The sequence below is a fragment of the Microtus oregoni genome, unplaced genomic scaffold (assembly GCF_018167655.1).
Source record: "Microtus oregoni isolate MIOR12 unplaced genomic scaffold, Mior012 000028F_ref0000031, whole genome shotgun sequence".
NCBI lineage: Eukaryota > Metazoa > Chordata > Mammalia > Rodentia > Cricetidae > Microtus > Microtus oregoni.
This window is the reverse complement of record NW_024543087.1, coordinates 15,098,701-15,121,419: the sequence shown is the minus strand read 5'-3', so window position 1 is coordinate 15,121,419 and position 22,719 is coordinate 15,098,701. Positions and strand designations below refer to the sequence as shown.

The 22,719-nt window shown below is 41.8% G+C and overlaps 1 protein-coding gene across 3 annotated transcripts in view; it reads left to right on the top strand.

Moving 5' to 3' along the window:
• The window catches only part of Qrich1 (glutamine rich 1), a 41,067-nt gene extending 18,597 nt beyond the window's left edge, over positions 1-22,470 (top strand). For all 3 annotated transcript variants that reach the window (XM_041676873.1, XM_041676872.1, XM_041676875.1), the window contains 7 exons: positions 5,606-5,783; positions 6,363-6,517; positions 8,677-8,791; positions 18,274-18,382; positions 18,731-18,882; positions 19,348-19,438; positions 21,509-22,470. In XM_041676873.1, the coding sequence (XP_041532807.1) occupies positions 5,606-5,783; positions 6,363-6,517; positions 8,677-8,791; positions 18,274-18,382; positions 18,731-18,882; positions 19,348-19,438; positions 21,509-21,701 (993 nt within the window). In that variant the 3' untranslated portion in view covers positions 21,702-22,470. The remainder of the gene's footprint in view (positions 1-5,605; positions 5,784-6,362; positions 6,518-8,676; positions 8,792-18,273; positions 18,383-18,730; positions 18,883-19,347; positions 19,439-21,508) is intronic.
• The last annotated feature ends 249 nt before the right edge of the window (positions 22,471-22,719 follow it).

Sequence of the window (22,719 nt, the reverse complement as noted above, 5' to 3'; positions counted from 1 at the left end):
TCATCTGTAGAAACTAACTCTACTTTTATCCTGGTTTCCTTTGGGGTAGGAATATTGTTTTCATAGGCTGGTTTTGATCTGGTTTTATGATCTTGGCCTATCTTTAGCTCCCTGTAAAAGGTATTTGCTATCCACCTCAGGATCTGCCGTAACATCCTCTTTTTTTTTTTTAATTTTTTTTTTATGATTTATTTAACTTTATTTTATGTGCATTGGTGTGAAGGTGTCAGACCCCCTGCAACTGGATCTTCAGACAGTTGTGAGCTGCCATGTGGGTGCTGGGAATTGAACCCGGGTCCTCTGGAAGAGGAGTCAGTGCTCTTAACCACTGAGCCATTTCTCCAGCCCTGCCGTAACATCCTCTTAACTAAGGATAACATTCTTGGACTGTGTAGCTTAGCTTGACTGCCTAGCCTCCCTGCCCTCAGGCTCAGAATTTGAGAAGGACTGCATCTAATCTCATATATTCCCACTATTCTCTTATCTACCTAGCCTCCCCCCCCCCCACACCTCCTATCCTCCTCCACCTATGCATTTTGTTTTTTTTTCTTTTTTTTTAAATATTTATTTATTATATATACAATATTCTGTCTGTGTGTATGCCTGCAGGCCAGAAGAGGGCACCAGACCCCATTACAAATGGTTGCGAATTGAACTCGGGACCTTTGGAAGAGCAGGCAATGCTCTTAACCTCTGAGCCATCTCTTCAGCCCTCACCTATGCATTTTGTAAACACATTGATTTTTGACTTTCTTTTTTGGTGACTGTCAGTTTCTGTAAACTTAAGTGGGTGTGGAAGAGTCAAGTTGTAATCCTGGTGTCATGGCGGCTGAGTTAGAGTCTACCCTTTATAAAGAGACCTTGTCTCAAAAACATACATAGTAAGTAAGAAAGTAAATAAATTTTTTTTTTTTGTGGTCAAAAGTTATTTAGGATAACTTGATCCTGGTTTCTGAGCTGTTGTCACTTAGATATTTTTCTTTTTTTTCAGTATTAGAGATTGAGCCCAGGATCTCACCGATGTTAGGGAAGAAATCTACACTGAACTATACTTACAGTCTTTTTGTTTAGTTTCATGTAATTCAGACTTGACCTTAACACTTGAACAGCAGATTCTTCTGCTTCAGTTGAATGTGTGGGCCACCACACTTGGTTTTATGTATGATGAGGCTTAATCTAGGGCTTCATGCATGCCAGGCAGTCATCTATAGTCTTATTCCTCTCAACCCTCCTTTTATTTATTTATTTATTTATTTATTTATTTATTTATTTATTTTTGAGACAGTGTTTCCTCTATAACTTTGGAACCTGTCCTGGTACTAGCTCTTGTAGGCCAGGCTGGTCTCGAACTCACAGAGATCCTCCTGCTGCTGCCTCCCAAGTGCAGGGATTAAAGGCGTGTACTACTACCGCCCGGCTAGGAAAGCCTCCTTTAGCTAGTTAGTTTATCAAAACTTGTCAGGGCATTTTTTTTTTTAATGGCTGAAGGTACACAGAGTTGTAGATGATCTCCTGGCAGCTAACATCCCGAGTGTTGGGAGTAAATGCATGTGCCACCTACACAGACTGTTCAAGAAAAAGAAAACCACCAAATGGAAGTTGCTTCTTGTGATCAGACCCACTGCTGCTAAGACAGCTTCTCCTAAGGTTCGCATTCCCCTTTTCTATCCCAGAACTTACCAAGAGGGAATTCCAACCTCCAAGAACAGCGTTAATGGGTAGGGTACAGGGACAAGGCAGAGTCCTTCTTAGCACTGTCCTTCCAATTCCATTTCCATTCAGAAATGTGCTGTTCTTCCCCACCTGTAGCTTGCCACGGCACTCCCTAACTTGCCATTGTTGCTGCGGCAGAATGCTGGCAAATTTTGTTTTGTTTTGCTTTATTTTAGACAGCCCAGCCTGACCTACAACTACAGGCATGCAAACCACTCCAGAATTTTTTTTTTTTAATTCAATCAAAAGTCCTATCTTTAAGTAGGCACAGAGACAGCGAAGCCATCGCATGCTCCCGTGGCTAGCACCCGGAGATTCTGAAGCTAGGGACACAGAGTGGGTCAACTGCGGACAGGAGGGGCAGGCTCCACAAGCCCATCTTGATCTGGTTTTAACTGGTTCTCTTGCCTTAGCCTCTCAAGTAGTTGAGACCAGATGTGTATACCACTACATTCGGCTTCAGTTGTGGGTTTTTATTGTTATTTTTGAATCATGTCTGAATTTTTATATACTTTTTTTTTTTTCTTTTTGAAGCACAGTTTCTCTATGTAGCCCTGGCTGTCCTGGAACTTGCTCTTAAACCAGGCTGGCCTCAAATTTAGAGATCTGCTTGCCTCCACTTAGTGCTGGGATTAAAGGTGGGCACCACCATGTCTGACTTCTTGTCAGGCGTCTTAAGGGTGCCAGGCACACACATATTGTGTGAGCAGACATGAATGCAGACAAAGCACCCATGTACATAAAGTAAAATTTAAATTAAACAGAAAAGGAGTTGGGGAGATTGTCCTGCATCCCCGTAAAATGCCAGGCATAGCAAAAATGTCTGTAACTTCAACACTGGGGTCAGAGACAGTGAATTCTAGGAACTAGCCCAACTGATGAACTTGAGGTTCAGTGAGAGAACCTAGCTCAAGGGAGTAAAACTGAATAGTGATGATAGAGCAGAACTCTGTCTTTCCCTGTCCTCCTTAGGTCTGCACATAGGTGTATGTACCCACGTGAGCGCAAAAAAACATCTTTTGAACAGGGCGTGGTGGTGCACGTATTTAGTCCCAGCACTCAGGAGGCAGAGGCAGACAGATCTCTGTGATTTCAAGACTAGCCTGGTCTACAGAGTGAGTTCCTTTACCTGTGTCAGTAAAACATCAAATGTTACTTCTAGTTTTAATAAATGAGTGTTTTGTATGTAATCAACTTGGATGAATGTAGTCTAACTTCTGACCTAACCAATCTCCCCCCTCATTTTAAGTTTTCCCATGTTATTAAATAGCTCTTAACTTTTTTTATTTGTTTGGGTGGGTGCTAGTAGTGCTGGAGAGTGATTCCAGGGTTTGTGAACGTGAGACAAATACTCTGATGACGTTTGTGCAGGTTCCTTGTGGAGTCCTACCCAAACATAGAACAGTTTTGAGTCTCAACATGACGCCACGAACACATTGCTTTATCTTCCTGCTAAAAGTATTTTATTAGCTGGATGGTGGTAGCGCATGCCTCTAATCCCAGCACCTGGGTGCAGAGGCAGATGGATCTCTGAGTTTGAGGCCAGCCTGGTCTATCTAATAAGTTTCAGGACACACAGGGTTGTACAGAGAAACCCTGTCTCAGAGAAAAATGAAAATGGATTATGTACTTAGGGACGAGAGTATTAATTGAGAAAAATCCCGAAAAGTAGAACTTCAAGCTGGCATGGTGTCTGATGCCTGTAGTTCTAGCATATTTAGGATGCTGAAGCAGGAAGATCAAGAGTTTGAAGCCACCCTGAAACCCTGTCTGAAAAATACAAGAGTTTTATAAATTGGAAAAACCATGAAGAGTCTCAAGTCTTATCTCTGATTTTACAGTGGCAACATAGTCTTCACTATTTGTTTTTACTTTTTTTTGTCTATTGATTGTTCTATACTAAAATTATCAGGGGAACATTGGTTCTTCTCACCCCCTTAAATGCTGGATTATATGCATGGATCATGCCCACCTCACGGGGGATGGGTTACACTTCAAGGATCACAGGCAGGAGTATACTGCTACACACCTGTCTCCTAGGTCTCCGTAAGTGGTAAACCAAGCACTCAGCCATGCTGTTCTAGCCTCCCTAGTGCTGATTCCAGCCCTTTGTCATAGAAGACCATTCAAATTAGAGTCTGGGAATAGGTCCCAGACATGGGCGTTTTCCTACCAGTTTAGGTGATTTTTTTTTTTAAGACTTTAATACATGTATTTATTTATTATTTCTTGGGGAGGGGCACTCGTGGAGTTTCCAGGACAACCCACAGGCATCTGTTCTCTTTCCTTCCTGCAGTCCCCAGAATGAAATGGTACCTGGAGGGACAGCCGTGGGTGCTGGGAACCGAACTCTTATATTTTTGGTTGTGAGCCTAGCCTTTAACGGCTGAGCCATCCCTCCAGGTCAGTTTAGGTGATTTTTAAGGTAGAAGAAAGGTTGTTTTTTTGTTTTGTTTTGGTTGATAACAGGGTTTTACCCAACCTACTTGGACTTAAAGGTATTACATAGCTAAGTGTGGCCTTGACCTCTCTTTACCCCCGCCCCCCTCACACCCATCTTCCAAATTCTAGAATTACTGATTTATACTACCAGGTTTGTGACTAAATTTTAAGAATCTCTACTGTGCACATTTGGAATTGTATATGTAACCTACAGTTTAGCAACCTTGTTTCTACTTGGGAATTTCTTAGATATGTGATCTTCTCAGGTCCCAACCCAGATGTTTTCAGTCACTTTTAAACATTTTAATAAAATGCTTAAGTATTTTATTTGCACAGTGAAAATTTTTTAAAAGATTTATGTATTTATTATATATACAGTGTTCTGTTTGCATATATTCCTGCGGGCCAGAAGAAGGCACCAGATCTCATCACAGATGGTTGTGAGCCACCATGTGGTTCCTGGGAATTTAACTCATGACCTACCTGGGAAGTGCAGCCAGTGCTCTTAACCTCTGAGCCATCTGTTTAGCTCTGCACAGTGAATTTTTGAAGTAGTGTTTGAAAATAAGCCTCTTACTTAGGGAGTTTTTAAAAGATTGATAGCTGGGCAGTGGTTGTGCATGCCTTAATCCCAGTACTCCAATAGCAGAGGCAGGAGGATCTCTGTGTTCAAGGCCAGCCTGGTCTACAGAGTTTTCCAAGACAGGCTCCAAAACTATAGAGAAACCCTGTCTCAAAAAACAAAAAGACTGAAACTTGGACTCTACCCTTTGGAGAGATTCTAGGGAGGTTTGGGGTATTGGCATTGTAGGTTTTGTTTTCTTTTGTGTGCATGTTTCTTTTTCTTTTATGTGTATGTTTCTTTTTCTTTCGGGGTGAGGGGTCTCTCTAGGTTTCTCATTGGCTGTCTTAGAACTCGCTCTGTAGACCTGGCTAGTCTTGAAATTAGAAATCTGCCTGCCTCTGCCTTGAGTGTTGGGGTTAAAGGTGTGTGCCACCACTACCTAGTTTTCTTGTTTGGTTTGGTTTGGTTTTTGGAGACCCAAATCCTACTTTCATAGCCCTGGCTAGCCTTACATTTTCTATAAAGCCTGGGCTGGTCTCGAACTTGAGGTGACACTGCAACTCTTGTCTCAGCCTCCAAAGTACTGTCAGTACAATCATGTGTTTCCATGCTTGGTCTATAGTAGTGGTTTTAAATGAGAATCAAGAGCTAGTAAAATGACTTAGTGGGTAACAGCACTTTCTCCAAGCTTGTCTTCCTGAATTCAGTCCCTCAGAACCATATGGTAGGAGGAGAACTGACTTCCATAAGTTCTTTCTGCCCTCCGCAGGCACACCAATGGCACACATACACACATAAAAATATTAAATGAGAACTGGTGTAGTCAGAACTACAGGACCTAATGGAAAACAATATTGACATATTCTCATGGTTTCTATCTCCTAGGCACAAACTGTTCAGGTTGCTGAAGTTGAGCCACAGTCACAACCACAGCCTTCACCAGAACTTTTGCTTCCAAATTCTTTGAAGCCAGAAGAAGGACTCGAAGTATGGAAAAACTGGGCTCAAACCAAGAATGCTGAACTAGAGAAGGATGCTCAAAACAGACTGGCCCCCATTGGGAGTGAGTGTTTCAGAGGGAGGGGCGGCTTGGATGTGTCTAAAACTTAAGTAGAAGAAAAACAGAATGGCAGGCAAGTAGCATCTTTGACTCTGAGGACTAGAGAATTTCTTTGGAAGTATACTTTTTTCTGATGAACAGGATGTACTTCTCACCCTGTAAAATGAACAGGATTTATGGGATTTGCCCAAGTCCAGATTTTTAAATCTTTGGATTTCTAGTGTCAACGAGAGACCAAGTCAGAATGGCTTTTGGGAAGAACTGGGAAGTACCAGTGAGTTGTGTTTAAACCCTGTCTTGGTTTGGCCTCATTTATTTGCTCATATTACAGAGTGTGGTTTTTGCATTTCTCTGCTTTTCATTTCTTAGCCCTTAGAGAAAGGAAACCTATTGATGTGATAGAATAATAGCATATGTTACTGCGTTAATAGAGCGGTTCTGAGCATAGATTCAATGGCCATTCCTAGCCCAAACCTTGATGGGCAGTATCTTCTCTGAGCTCGCCTTTGAACAATGTGATCAGCCAGTTAAGACGTCACTGTTGCCAGGACTCCCACTCACCCTTAGGAACTTGTGTCACAGGGCGCCAGTTGCTACGATTCCAAGAAGATCTGATCTCCTCTGCTGTGGCCGAATTGAATTATGGCCTCTGTTTAATGACACGCGAAGCTCGTAATGGAGAAGGTGAACCCTACGACCCAGACGTACTCTACTACATTTTCTTGTGTATACAAAAGGTAGGAAGCAGATCTGCACAGGAACTTGTTTGAACTTGTTCTCATTGGATGCTTTCACAGTACTCTAATTTAGGAAAGTGACAAGTACTTGGGGAGACACAGCAGGCTGACTGTTAGGAGTTCTTGCTGGCCAAGGCTGCATAGATCTTGCCTTTTGTTTGTTTTTGTTTTTAAATAATGGCCTGTATGTTTACTTTAGAAAAGAATATATGCAAATAAATATGTATCATTCTACCACTTTGGAAATCATGTGTTCAAGTATTTAATGAGGATCAGTGAAGTAGCTCAGCCCATGAAAGTACTTACTGATTAAGGCTGATGACCCAAATTTCATCCCCAGAACTGATGGTGGAATGTATTTAAAAACTTTTTTTTTCTTAAAAGCATCTGTTTAATTCATTTTCTTAAAGTAAGCATGTAGTTTTCATAAAGTTACTCAATCTGGTGCTTGAGTATAACTTTTATTATACCTTACATTAATACAAAACAGTGGTTTGAGGGAGTATGGCTAAAATTGTATACCAATCTTTTTGGCTTTTCAGGATAACAGAGAGGCTGGTAGAATGGCAGTTTAGGGGAGCAGAGGTAGATTTCTTCATACTCAAGACTCTAAAGGATTCCACAGTGTGATGCTACAAGACTTGTTTGTCTCTTGGAGCTTACTCTATTGCCTGGCTCTGAAAACAGTCAGCCTCCAGGTTTATTCCTTTCCTTCTGGTCCTAACCCAGAACTACCCAAGTTATCTCACGTGCTTTCTCTATTCATAGAAGACGGTGGTAGTGTAATAATCTCAGTTTACGAGAAAGGAAATGAAAAGACTTACACTTGTTAGGGCCTAAGAGTACTTACTACTCTTAAAGAGGACATGTATTCAGTTCCCAGTACCTACATGGTGATTCACTGTCATACCTAACTCCAGTTTCAGGAGATCCAGTGCTTTGTTCTAACCTCCAAGGGCAGTAGGCATACATGTGGTACCAATCTTGTGTAGATGAAGCACTCCTAGTCATAATGTTGACAAGATTAAAGTTGGATGTGGCAGTATCTACCTTTAATTCCACAGTTGTGTGGAACAGAAGCTGATAGAGGTTGAGACCCTATCTCAAAAAGTTAAGCCAAATTAAAAAAAAAAAAAAGATTTGTACATGTTACCACAATGCAGTAACCTTAACAGACAGGGTGACACCCACCCCGGCCCTTTTTTGGGGGGGGGGGGTAAGGGAGACGGTTTCTCGATATAGCCCTGACTGTCCTGGAACTCACTTTGTAGACCAGGCTGACCTCAAACTCACAGAGATCCCACCTGCCTCTGCCTCCTGAGTGCTGGGATTAAAGGTGTATGCTACTACACCCAGCTTCTAGTCTTGATTTTTTATTTTATTTTATTTTATTTTATTTTTTTGTGCATTGGTGTTTTGTCTCCTTGTATGTCTATGTGAGGATGTTAGCTCTTGGTGTTACAGATAGGTGTTAGCTTCCATGAGAGTGGTGGCAATTCAATCCAGGTTCCCTGTCTGTCCTCTTTAACAGCTGAGCCATCTCTCCAGTCCCCAGTTCTATTCTTGATTTTTAAGAGATATTTTATTTGATATGTGTGAGTATTTCTGTGTGTGTATGGGCACTATGTGTAAGCAGTAGGGGCTAGCTATGTGGATGCTGGAAACTTAACCTTGGGTCCTTTGAAAAGGCAGTAAGTGCTCTTAACTACTGATCCATGTCTCCATCATGTCGTTCCCCCCATGATTTTTACTATAGTACCTTGCCTGTATGTATAGTATTCACAAAAGATCCTTTAATTCATCTGTCAGTAATGTAAATTTCTGTTAATGAGATTTGAGGTAGGTATGCTGTGGGAATGACACCAGTTGAACAATTCTAATTTAATCTCGTTTTGGTTTTTGGAGACAGGGTTTGTCTGTGTAAGAGCCCTAGCTGTCCTGGAACTAGCTCTTGTAGACCAGGCTGGCCTAGAACCCACAGAGATCTGCCTGCCTCTGCTTCCCAAGTGCTGGGATTAAAAGAATACACCAACCATCACCACCTGACTGTTTGTTTGTTTGTTTGTTGGAGAGAATAAGGAAGTGGTGGTAGTGAAAAATGTTTTCCAAAGGTTTTACTCAAGATTACCAGTAACATTTGTCAATTACTTTTCTTTTAGTATCTTTTTGAAAATGGAAGAGTAGATGACATATTTTCTGATCTTTACTATGTTCGTTTCACGGAGTGGTTACATGAAGTTCTGAAGGATGTGCAGCCCCGTGTCACTCCTCTTGGTAAGAATTTCCCTTGTCTTTGAATTTCCCTCTTTCCGTTTGAATTTCTTTACTGTCTTTTTTTTTTTTTTTTTAAATGTACCTTGGTGTTTTGCCTTCATGTGAATCTATCTGTGTGAGGCTGTTGTGAGCAGAGAGTTGTGAACTGTCATGTGAGTTCTGGGAATTGAACCTGGGTCCTCTGGAAGAACAGCCTATACTCTAACCACTGAGCCCTCTCTCCAGCCTTGGGCGTTAAGAAGATAGGTAGCTAAGTTGGTGTGGTAAACACCAGCACTCAGGAACAGAGCCACGTAGATCTCTCTACGAGTTCCAGACCAGCCAAGGCTACATAGAAAGAACTTGGTCTTTTTTTTTTTTTTTTTTGGTTTTTCGAGACAGGGTTTCTCTGTGGCTTTGGAGCCTGTCCTGGAACTAGCTCTGTAGACCAGGCTGGTCTCGAACTCACAGAGATCCGCCTGCCTCTGCCTCCCCAGTGCTGGGATTAAAGATGTGCGCCACCATCGCCCGGCTAAGAACTTGGTCTTAAAAACAGAAAAACAACCACAAAAAATCCTGTAATTGGAGGTTTCTTGTTGCATCTTGTCCCACAGCCACTTTTAATGTAACCACTCAGAGGCTTAATTACATACTCTTTGGCCTATTAGCTCAAGTTTATTATTTTTTTTTAATATTTATTTATTTATTTATTATGTATACAATATTCTGTCTGTGTGTATGTCTGCAGGCCAGAAGAGGGCACCAGACGTCATTACAGATGGTTGTGAGCCACCATGTGGTTGCCGGGAATTGAACTCAGGACCTTTGGAAGAGCAGGCAATACTCTTAACCTCTGAGCCATCTCTCCAGCCCCTCAAGTTTATTATTAACTAACTCATTTTTATTAGTTTATATTTTACCATGAGGCTCATATCTTGGTTCTCTGGCGGCTGATTGCATGTCCCCCGACTCCACCTTCTTTCTTTCTGTATTCAGTTTGGCTTTCCCGCCTAGTTATAGTCTGCCCTGCTCTAGACCAAAATAACTTTATTCTTCAGCCAATAGGAGCAACACATATTCTCAGTGTACAGAAGGGCATCCCACATCAAAACCCAACAAAAACAAAACCATGGGCAGTGTTCTTGGCTGACTGCAGCATAACTGGGGGAAGGGACTGTCTATGATCCACAGACAACAGCTTGAGGCCCCAGTGTGTCACACGTGTGATTACTAACAACTTTTCTTCTTGTCCACATTTATTAATCAAACTAAGAATCCTAACTGGGTGTTGGTGGCACACACTTTTAATCCCAGCTCTCGGGGAGGCTGAGGCAGGCGGATCTTTCTGAGTTCAAGGCAGGCCTGGTCTACAGAATTTCAGGACAGCCTTGGTGGTTACACAGAGAGACCCTGTCTTGAGGAGAAATAGACAGCAAAAGTCATAGCCCACAGTAATAGAATGTGCTCGTTGTCTCAACTAATAGGAAGTCTAAAACAGGAAGATTGCTTGAGTCAAAAAGCTTAAGGCCAGTGTGGGCAAAATTGTGACACCATGTCTGAGAAAAAAATCAAGTGAATAAAACAAACTCTAGGAATCATCATTACCTACTATGAAAGTGTATTTTTCAGGGGCTGGATAGATGGCTCAGTGGTTAAGAGTACTTGTTCTTGCAAAGGACTCAAAAGTTCTATTCCTGGTACCCATGTGTTAGCTCACAGACCATCTGTAACTCAAAGTCCCTCTTCTGGCCTTGACACTGACATACAGACGGTTTTTAACTGTGTGGGTGTTGGACGTGGATTCCAGGTGTTCTTTTCTAAACCACCAAACCATCTCTTCCACCCCTTAAGGATTTTTATTTATTATTATTGTTTTTTTTTTTTCAGATAGGCATAGTAGCCTATGCCTTTAATCCTAGCAACTGGGAGGCAGAGGCAGGCAGATTTCTGTGTTCCAATAGCAAACTATCTTCCTTGCCTGGAACATCAGATCCTGTTCAGTCCTTTTCTTCCTTCAAGGCTCTAAATAGTTTAATTAAAAAAAAAAAAAGCAAACCAAACTAAATGGTGGCAGCACACATCTTTAAATCTGTTTTATTTATTTGTTTATTTAGGTTTTTCAAGACTGGGTTTCTGTGTAGCTTTGGAGTCTGTCCTGGGACTCATTCTGTGTAGTCCAGTGTAGTAATAGGAGCAGCGGGGCTGCATCTCCGAAATAACACACAAACTGTATTCATTTAAACACTGCTTGGCCCATTTCTATCTAGCCTCTTCTAGGCTAATTCTCATATCCCTATCAACCCATCTCTAATAATCTGTGAGCACCAGTTTTACCGGGAAGATTCTAGCCTACGTCCATCCTGGGTCGGAGCTTCATCGCCAGGAGCAGGGCATGGCGTCTCTTCTGAGGCGTCTGCTCCCGAGAGTCTGAGTTCACTTCCTCTTCCTCCCAGCATTCTGTTCTGTTTTCTCCACCCACCTGTTTCTAACCTATGAGGGCCAGCCAAGCAGTTTCTTTATTTTTTTAACCAATGACCTTCCTCCATCAGTCCAGGCTAGCCTCGAACTCAGAGATCCACCTGTCTCTGCCTCCTGAGTGCTGGGATTAAAGGCATGCGCCATTCACTGCCCTACTTTTAATGTGTTTAAATCTTTAATCCTAGCTCTCCAGAGATAAAGGTATGTAAATTTCTGTGACCACACAGAGAAACAGTTTTGAATAACAAAAGCAAAATTTTTTTTTAAAGGTTTATTGATTTATTATGTATACAACATTCCATCCATGTATGCTTGCATGCCAGAAGAGGGCACCAGATCTCATTACAGATGGTTGTGAGCCACCATGTGGTTGCTGGGAATTGAACTCAGGACTTCTAGAAAAGCAGTCAGTTCTCTTAAATACTGAGCCATATCTCCAGCCCACAAAAACAAAATTTTAACTGGCATAATGATTCATTATCTTCCCAATGTTTCGAAGCTGAGATAGGATAATCTTAAATTCAAAGCCAGTTTAAGCTATGTATCAAGACCCTGATTCAAAAGAAAAAAGAATTATAAATCATTGTGTCTGTAGAATATTATTATTGATTTATCCATTGCTAGCATCCTGGATAATATTTATGTTTAAAGAATACAAGTTTTCAGTGGAATATCTAAGTTAACTTTTGTTTTACAAAACTTGTATCAGTACAGAATGTTTATGTGTAAATGCCACATGTGTGCAGGTAACAGCAGAGGCTGGAAGAGGGCATTACTTCTGCCTAGAGCTGGGTTGTTAAAGGTGTTGTGGGCTGCCTGACTTGTTGCTATCTTCTAAAAGGTACTGGTTGCATTCTAGCCACTGAGTTCTCTCTGTGTTTTAAAAATTTGTTTCCTGTTTATTCATCATCTTTTCCCTAAAGCCTTTGACAACCATTGATAGTTTTCTAATGCCTTGTAATTTTTCCTTTTAAGGAATGTCAGATATTTGGAATAGCTATTTCCATTGCTCCTTCTTTGATTGATTAAATGATTGATTGATTGCCATTGTCTCACTGTATAGTGAGTCCTGGCTAGTCTGGAACTTAGAGGTCTACCCACTTTTGCCTCCAAAGTGTGCCACCATGTCCCAATTGGAATGATTAATTATTTATCTTTTTTGTGATTGATTTTTTAACTAGCAGTGTGCACTTGTATCCTGTGTTTTTTGTTTGTTTGTATGTTTGAGGCAGGGCCTAACATTTCCCAGACTGGCCTCAAACTGTGTAGTTAGGGTGACTGAGTTTATGAACCTCCTGGCTCCATCACCCAAGCTCTAAGAGTTTCAGGTGTGTGCTATCATCCCTAGTGTAGATGGTGCTGGGTATTGGACCCTTCATACATGCTAGACAAGTGCTTTACCACCTTTTTCGTTTTTCTATTTAAAAAATTTATTTTGTATGTGTAGGTGTTTGTCCTGTGTGTATATGTGTGCTATGTATGTATGTGTGGTGGGCAGAAAAGGACATCATCTCCTAGAACTGGAGTACCTGCTTGTGAGCTACCATGTTACTTCTGGAAATAGAACACGGGTCCTCTGCTACAGCAGGCACTTCTCTTAATTGCTGAATCATCTTTCCAGCCCCTTTATGACAAGGTCTGGAGAGATGGCTCAGTGGTTAAGAGCCCTGGCTGTTCTTTAAGAGGACCTGGGTTCAATTCCCAGCACCCACATGGCAGCTTACAGTTGTCTATAACTCCAGTTCCAGGGGATCTGGCACCCTCACACAGACAGACACACATGCAGGCAAAACACCAATACTTCTAAATTTTTTTTTTTTTAAAAAAAGACAAGGTCTTATTAGCTCATATTCTCAGATTCATTATGTAGTACTTAATTATTTTATTGTTTTGTTTGTTTTAGTGTTTCTGTGTTTTAGTATGGATATATACATGTAAATTCAAGTGACTCTGGAGGCCAGAAGTGGGTGTGGTCAGATCCTTGGAAGCTATAAATAGACAGCTAAACAATGTGCCATTGAGGTGTTATTAGGATGAATGCAATTCAGAAAAGCACGTCACCATCTCAAAAAACCAAAATAAAGCCAGGCAGTGGTGGCACATGCCTTTAACATCAACACTCAGGATCTCTGTGAGTTCGAGGCCAGCCTTGTCTACAAGAACTAGTTCAAGGACAGGCTTCCTACAGAGAAACCTGGTCTCGAAAAACAAAAACACAAACCGAAAAAGCACAGCATGAAATGCTTCTTAGTTAAGGAACAGCCATGTATCATGGTGGAAATGAAAAAAATCAGTAACATTAACATTGTGAGTTTAGCCTTTAAAAGCTGAGCCATTCCTCCAGCCCAGCACTACCGTTTGGAAGACCACATTTTATTTTATTTTATTGGTTTTTTTTTTTTAATTATGATTTATTTTTATTTTATGTGCATTGGTGTGAAGGTGTCAGATCCCCTGGAACTGGATTTTCAGACAGTTGTGAGCTGCCAGGTGGGTGCTGGGAATTGAACCCGGGTCCTCTGGAAGAGCAGCAATGCTCTTAACCGCTGAGCCATTTCTTCAGCCCCTTATTTGTTGGTTTTTCGAGGCACTCTGTGTAACAGCTCTGGCTGTCATGGAACTCCTAGAGATCCACGTGCCTCTGTCTCCCAAGTGCTGGGATGTTAAAGGTGTGTGCCACTATCAGCCTTAATACAACTTTATATTTACTGACACAGCATGGAAATTGGAAATGTGATAGTGTGTGCCACTATCAGCCTTAATACAACTTTATATTTACTGACACAGCATGGAAATTGGAAATGTGTCCTTTGGCCTTATCATTCTTATTGTTCCACGTTTACTTCTTTGTTTTTGAGGAAAGGATTTACTATCTAGCTTTGGCTGGCACAGAACTCGGAGTGATCTCCCTCATGAGTGCTGTGAGTCTCCTGGCACACAATGCATGTTTTGCGTGCACACACCAAGAACAAATCCATGTTAAAAACGTTACCTGTGTTAGGACTGGAGGTGGCTCATCACTGCTCTTAAAAAGGACCTGGGCTTGTTTGTCCAGTACTGACAAGGCGGCTCACAACCATTTGTAACTAACTCCAGTTCTTGGGGACCTAACAGATTCTTCTGGCCTCCACAGGCACCAGGCGCATGAGTCCATACATATATACATACCTATAGGCAAAAATACGTAAAACAAAATGAAATTAATAGTGAAAATTCAACCATTAGGGTTTTGTTTAAACATGTGTCGAAGTATTCCAGTTACTTAGAATACAATATAGTAGTTTTTGTTTCTTTGGTTTTTTTGTTTTTTATTTTGTTTTGTTTTCTTTTTTGGATTTTCGAGACAGGGTTTCTCCATAGCTTTTGGTTCCTGTCCTGGAACTAGCTCTTGTAGACCAGGCTGGCCTCGAACTCACAGAGATCCGCCTCCCAAGTGCTGGGATTAAAAGCATGAAGACATGCTCCACCACTGCCTGGCTGTTTTTTGTGATTTTTTTTTTTTTAAGGAGTTTTAAAGAGTAAGACAAAGGACAAATAAAGTAAATTCAGTGCTTTTAAAAAACAGGACCGGCCCGGCGATGGTGGCGCACGCCTTTAACCCTAGCACTCTGGAGGCAGAGGCAGGCGGATCTCTGTGAGTTCGAGACCAGCCTGGTCTACAGAGCTAGTTCCAGGATAGGCTCCAAAGCCACAGAGAAACCCTGTCTCGAAAAACCAAAAAAAAAAAAAAAAAAAAAAAAAAAAAACAGGACAGACGGCCGAGAAATGTCATTTGTTCTTCTTCTTTTTTTTTTTTTTAATATTTATTTATTATGTATACAATATTCTGTGTGTATGCTTGCAGTCCAGAAGAGGGCACCAGACCCCATTACAGATGGTTGTGAGCCACCATGTGGTTGCTGGGAATTGAGCTCAGGACCTTTGGAAGAGCAGGCAATGCTCTTAACCACTGAGCCATCTCTCCAGCCCCCAGCCCCCTCTTCTTATTCTTTTATAATTGTCTTTTCGTTTAGCCCAGACATGGCCTAAAACTCCTGGTCATCTAACCTCAGCCTTTTAGAACACAGATTAGGGCACATGCTACCATAATGTGCCATGTTTTTTTATTTTGAGTCGTTGTTGGGGACATTCCCCTATTCCCAGCACTCCTAGGAGAAGAAGGCAGGTGGACCTCTGAATGAGTTTCTATGAACTCCTATACGTGCATAATGAGTTCCAGGCCAGCCAGAGGTACATGGTGAGATCCTGTCTCCATAAAAGAAAAATAAGTACAAATTCATCACCATAAACAAGAACAAAAAGATCTTTAAAAAGAATCATTGTAAGGGCCAGATGTGGTGGTTCACACCTTTAATCCCAGCAGAGGCAGGGTGAACTTTTGAGTTCAAGCTCTACCTAGTCTACATAGTACATTTCAAGAAAGCCAGGGCTACATAGTGACACTTTGTCTTGAGACAAAAGTAGAATCAGTGTGATCTGCAGATCATATCATTTCCTGTTGTGTTTTTCCAGTTTCGAGACGGTCGGATCTTTGGGCATTTGGAATTTTTTTCTTTTTTTTAAGATTTTCTTTCTTATTTTGTATATAGTGTTCTGCCTGAATGTCTGCCTGCATGCCAGAGGAGAAGAGGGCATCAGATCTCATTATAGATGGTTGTCAGCCTGTGAGCCACCATGTTGTTGCTGGGAATTGGACTCAGGATCTCTCGAAGAGCACCCAGTGCTCTTAATGTCTGAGCCATCTCTCCAGACCCTTATTTGGAACTTTTAAGTTGGTCTTTTAATATTATCATAGTAGTCTTTGGTAGCTAGCTCCTTTGATCTGATTTAACAGAATATTCCTGTTTTATCTGAGGGATTTCTCTCATTCTAGAGTCTGTTTTTTCTACCTGTAATGGGAGGTGGTATTTTAGCAATAAAATCAGAAGCTGTGGGTGATGATTTCTTCTAGATTAAGTTTGTGTCTCCTTTCTCCTATGCTTTGAAGTCCTGGTTCTTAGGCATTTTAAAGTCCTTTTTGGATTTTCATCACAAGGGTTTTTTTGTTGTTGTTGTTGTTTTTTGTTTTGTTTTGGTTTTTGTTTTTCGAGACAGGGTATCTCTGTAGCTTTGGTGCCTGTCCTGGAACTAGCTCTTGTAGACAAGGCTGGCCTTGAGCTCAGAGATCTGCCTGCCTCTGCCTCCCGAGTGCTGGGATTAAGTTCAGGACAAGGTTTTTCTGTGTAGCTCTGGCTGTCCTGGAACTCGCTTTCTAGACCATATTGACATGGGAGGCAGAGGCAGGCGGATGTCTGTGAGTTTGAAGCCAACCTGGTCTACAAGAGCAAGAGCTAGGCCAGGCGGTGGTGGCGCATGCCTTTAATCCCTGCACCTGGGAGGTAGAGGCAGGCGGATCTCTGTGAGTTCGAGGCCAGCCTGGTCTACAAGAGCTAGTTCCAGGACAGGAACCAAAATCTATGGAGAAACTGTCTTGAAAATTTAAAAAAAAAAAAAAAAAAAAAAAAAGAGCAAGAGCTAGTTCCTGGACAGGCACTAAAGCTACAGAAAAAACCTTGTCTCCAAAACAAAACAAAAAAACCAAAAAAATAAAAAACGGAAAGGAAAAAGAAAGAAATGGAAGTGTATTAAGTATTAATAGAAAAGAGGACTGTTGGGCTAGGCTGTGTTGTGCATACCTTTAATCACAGCAGTCAGAGACAGAGGCAGGCGGATCTCTTGTGAGTTCAAGGCCAGCCTGGTCTGTAAAGTGAATTCTAGAACAGCCAGGACTGTTATACAGAAACCCTGTCTCACAAAAAAAATAATAAAATAAAAAACAACAAAAAGAAAAAGACTGTATTGAGCAAAATGTTTTTTCTTCCTTTTAGGAAGTGCCACCTTCACTTCCTGACTTTGGCATCTTAAAAGTCTTGGAGAAGTCGGCTGTGTCAGTTCATCTGCTAGACATGTCCCCAGCATACAAATGCTTACACATCTGTAATGGCCTTGAGCACATGAAGGTGCCGTAGTGGTCAAATCAAATAGCATGTTACTGCTTATCCAGGTTCAAGCCGTTGGTCTTTTGAACCTTGTAGCTACATGTTTACATGGGTATGAGTAATACCTAGTATTTTTTGGAGGAAACATGTAATTGTGCAGGTATCAGTCTTCCCTTTTGTTCATGAAATTGCCCTGCTTTCTAGAGATAGTGGATAAACATGTTCCAAGTCTCTACCCTAGACACCCTGAAAATGTGATCTAAGGACTGGAGAGATGATTAAGAGGTTAAAAGCAATTGTTGCACTTGCAGAGGACCTGGGTTCAATTTCCAGTGCCTACGTGGTGGTTCACAGCCATCCGTAACTCAGTTTCCAGAGCATCAGATGCCCTCTTCTGACCTTTACAAGCACCAAGCTGTTCACACAATGCATATACATACATACAAGCAAAACACTCATATGCATAAAATAAAATTGATTATAAAGAAAATATGATCTAACCTTTCTTAAAGTAAACAGAGTTTGGGTCATAGCTTTATGGACTTCACTTTCCTTAAACACACGTTTTGCGCTAATCATCTTTGATGTGTGTGGAGGAATTAGGTCTCAACATTCATAGAACCTATGGTTCTTCAGAACAACACCAACAGTGACTACCTTGAAAGTTAAAGGGAAACAATTAGTTATTATGGTGTCCTGCCCCACAAATTTAATTGTGAACCAAGGGTCTGTGCTTTAACTAGTTCTAGAGTTTTTCTTTCTAGATTTTTGAGACACAGTTTCTCTGTGTAGCTTTGGAACTGGTCCTGGAACTCACTCTATAGGCCATGCTGGCTTTGAACAGAGATCCACCTGCCTCTGCCTCCCAAGTGCTGGGATTAAAGGTGTGAACCACTATTGCCTGGCCTAGCTCTGGAGTTTTTAACCATACCCTTTGGATATTTCCTCTGTTGATACTGTGTTCCTGTGTGGTCCTTGTCCCTTCTGGTCCTTGTGTTTGTGGACCTCTGTCGTGCAGTTGTTGCAGTGGTGCTCTGTTCCACCTAGGCTATGTTCTGCCCAGCCACGTGACTGAAGAGATGCTGTGGGAGTGCAAACAGCTTGGGGCACACTCCCCTTCCACACTGCTGACCACCCTCATGTTCTTTAATACCAAGTAAGTGTTTTAGAAACTGCCTTCTTAGCTGCTACTGGCATTTACCCAGTGTGGATGGTGGAGACGCCGGGAGGACTTCTGTATCCCCCTGGCACATTTCAGAAGTTTGAGCTAGTTTGGGTTCCATTTGGCTGCATTTTTGTATAGTGAGTGGTAAGATGCAGACCGCCTTGTGGGATCCCCCTCCAAATCCATTTTAATATGGCTCTTTTCTGGACAATGGCATAGACATGACCCTGCTCAGATTCTGGGAGTGGGGGATGGTTCATCTGAGTCATTAATGGACTTGAGGTAAGTCGTCATCCTTTTGGCATCCCTCTTTTTGCCTTGCTTGCCCTTGTTGTCCAGGTACTTCCTGTTGAAGACAGTAGATCAGCACATGAAGCTGGCTTTCTCCAAGGTCCTTCGACAGACAAAGAAGAACCCCTCAAACCCTAAGGATAAAAGCACGAGTATCCGCTATCTGAAGGCCCTTGGAATCCATCAGACTGGCCAGAAAGGTAGAGAAAGGAAACAGGAATGATAGCAACCATTAATGCTTATCCAGCCTGCCTTTGTCCTTATGGGGATGTGTGTAAGTTGAGGTTGTCTCGGTAGACATTGTCCATTTCCTTCTCCTTCACTAGAAACTGCAAACGTTTCTCATAGGCTCAGGGATACCCTGGAGAACAAAGCTTTTCTCTCTTCGTGTCCATGCTTCATCCTTTCCTCTCTCACCCAGTGTTTACTCATTGAGGTAGTTGAATGCTTAAAGTTACTGATCTAGGTTTACAGTTGTGCTAGGTCTGTCCTATATGTTTGTTTTTAGTTATTTGTATGTGCATGCATGTGTGTGTTTACACCCACACACATACATGTCCTTGCACAGGTACCACCTTGCAAGTGGTCAAAGGACAACTTGAAGGAATCAGTTTTCTCTTTCTGTTGAGTCTAGAAGGTTGAACTCATGTTTGTTTGTTTAATAGTTACAGATGACATGTATGCAGAACAGACAGAGAATCCAGAGAATCCATTGAGGTGTCCCATCAAGCTGTACGATTTCTACCTCTTCAAATGGTGAGGAGGCTTTATATACTAACCATACAAGTGAATGTGTGTGTTGTATGTTGATGATAAGATAGGCTTGAACTCCTGATTCACTTACCTACCTCAACACTGGAATTATAGGTGTGCACCAATAAATCTGACTTTCATATTTAGCTTTTGGAACTGATTTGCTCTCAGACTGGAACTACAAAATGCCTCCCCATGACAAGATGCACATACAGCATAAGCATACATTGGGGCTGGAGACGTGGTTCAGAGGTTAAGAGCAATGACTGCTTTTCAAGAGGTCCTGAGCTCAATTCCCAGCACCTACACGATGGCTCATAACCATCTCTAATGAGATTTGGTGCACTCTTCTGGCGTGCAGGCTTACATGCACACAGTTAGTGAAAGGAAGTGGTGGGTAGTGTTGCTCGGGATTAGTGTGCTTATCCTGTGTGCCCTGAACTGAATCCCAAGTCCTACTAAAGAAATTAATTTGTTTATTTTGAAACAGGGACTCTTTGTAACCCAGGCTGTCCTGGAATTCACTTAGTCTAGATTGGCCTCAAACTTGACCTCAACAGAATCTACCTTTCTCTGCCTCTTGTGCTGGGAGTAATGGTTGGTATATGCCATCATACCTGGCCCAAGAAGTAACTTGTTTGCTCTGCCAAAATGTGTGATATACACAGCACTGCTATAAAAGGGATCACTGAACTCGTGAGAGCTGAATCTTTGAAGACAGAGTCTCCCTATGTAGCTTTGGCTGTCCTGGAATTTAGAAAACCAGGCTGGCTTCCCACTCACAAGAAATGTGCCTGCTCTTGACCTAAGTTTTGGGATTAGATATGTGTACTGCAATGAAAGGCTCTGATTTTGACTTCATAGCCTAAACCAGGTGGCACGCACCTTTAATGCCATCACTCAGGAGGCAGAGGCCAGTGGCTCTCTGAGTTCAAGGTCAGCCTGGTCTATAGAGCAATTTTCAGGGCAGCCAGGAGTGTTTCAGAGAAACCCTGTCTCGAAAAACAAACAAACAAAAAAGTCTGTTTTTTAATGGCCATGGTCCTCTATCATTCTGCCTTAGATTTTGTTACTGCTTCTATCAACATAGTTGACAGCAACAAACATACATGTTCTGTCAGTTTTGGGTGTTTTTTTTTTTTTTTTGTTCCAGTATGGTATATCCTATCCTCTTCATATCAACGTGAGAAGGAGCTTTTGTGGTTGGGGTCTTTCTGTTTATATCACCTGCACTGCTTTCTCACTACTCTGCCAGTAGTCTTTATAGTTGAACAGAACCTCTGCTGGCTTATATCTGCTCGTTCTGACCCATAACCATACTTTGCATCCAAGGACACTAAGCTTTCTTGTCTCCACTGGACACAGCTCCTCCACCGAAGCATTTCCAAATCGCCTTTCTTTGCCTCCGACTAATTCCTCTGTAGCCCTCAACTGCTATCATTTTTTTTGCATGTATGTGTTTGTTAGTCAGGAATTATCTAGTAGTTGTTCTGCTCCCTTCTTTAACACTATACCTGACATAGACCTGGCACACATAACTCTTTATCACATGTGGAACAGATGGATGATGAATGTGAGGTGATGGGTTATACGAAGTCCTCAAGAAAGAGGTGCAGCACTGTAGGCTGTGGGGAGTGAGCCCAGACAATACATGTACTGGACAGCTAGAGCTAGCTCTTCTAGGTGAAGTCTGCTGCAGCTGGGATATAGATAGACTTATATATAAATTTAATTATATATAGATATATAAATATATGTAAGTATGTATAACTAGTTATATTTTTAGATTTCTATATAAATCTATCTTGGACACATTCTAAGGTGTAGTAAGCAAGTACACTGGGTGATTTATCATAGCTTGTTTATATAAACAAAATAGCAGCTTGTCACTGGCCTTTACAGTAACCCCAGTTGAGTTCCTGGCATGGTGTGTGGAATGCATACAACTCTGTGGCTGTGATACACCTTCAAGTCTGCTGCCTCAAGAGCTTTCATATAATGTGTGTTTGGGAGGCTTAAGCTGGAATAGTTAAAATTATGCTATTGCCCATCTTTTACTGAAATATTCTTTAGCCCCCAGAGTGTGAAAGGCCGAAATGACACCTTTTACCTGACACCTGAGCCGGTGGTGGCTCCCAACAGCCCAATTTGGTACTCAGTCCAGCCGATCAGCAGAGAGCAGATGGGACAGATGCTGACCCGCATCCTGGTTATACGAGAAATCCAAGAAGCCATTGCCGTGGCCAGCGCAACCACCATGCACTGAGGTGCCTCAGCCTCAGTAGACAAAAAAAGAAAAAATCCAGGAAAAACCAGACAAAGACTTTTACACTAAAGAAGAAGAGGCCTCCATTTTTTCTTTCTTTTTTTTTTTTCTTTTTTTTTTTTTTTTTCCCCCGGACCTAATTGTAGTTACGATGCTTTTCAGGCTACTTCTGTTAAAAATGTAAAAGGCAGCATTGTCCCTTTGAGTCTTCGTAGATGTGTGGGCAGACCCCTTGATTCGTGGGGCCTTGGGATTTTGAGAGCCAGATGTCCTAAGAAGTGGCTGGCTTTTATTCTTTCTCTTTTTTTTCTTTTGTCTGGGGCATAGGGAAAGGGTCTTGGACTGTTGGGACAAATATGGGCCCTTCCCTTTCACGAGGAAGATGGAGCTGCTGATGGATCAATCTCCTGGGGATCTCCGCCTGACTTCGCTTTGGACTGACTACATGGAGCCACAGTTTTTTCTTCATGCTCAGACATAAACTTAGCATCTTAATGAAAGAAAAATGAGAGGAAATTCAATTATGATTTTATTAAAGACAATTTCTATTACACCCTCCTTTATGACAAGTGACATAGATGTTAAAGTAAAAACTTTACCATGCCTTTTTTTTTTTCTTGGCCTAACATTGAGGCCTTAAACCTGAGGCTGCTGTGCCTGATGGAATTCTTGTAACATACACTTGTGTATCATATAAAGATACCACTCTTTCTCTTATGTATTCTTATTCTAGTTGTTTATTAAGAATGACAAGCACGTCTTTTCAACATGCTAGTGGATAATGTGTCTTTATTTGGGGGAGGAATTTTTTTGGGAAAATAGAAACAAAACTTAATTGGAATGGGCGCAGATCCAGTGAGGGAAGGAGGGGGACTGCGCTGGGAGGGACGGGACAAGAAACAGCCCTCCGATAAAAGCCCCTATGAATGCAATGAGCATGCGTCTGCTCCTCTCTGCTATCTCCGCCTCCTTGCTGGGCGTGACAACAGTGCGCACGCTCTACGCCCTGGCGTACGCG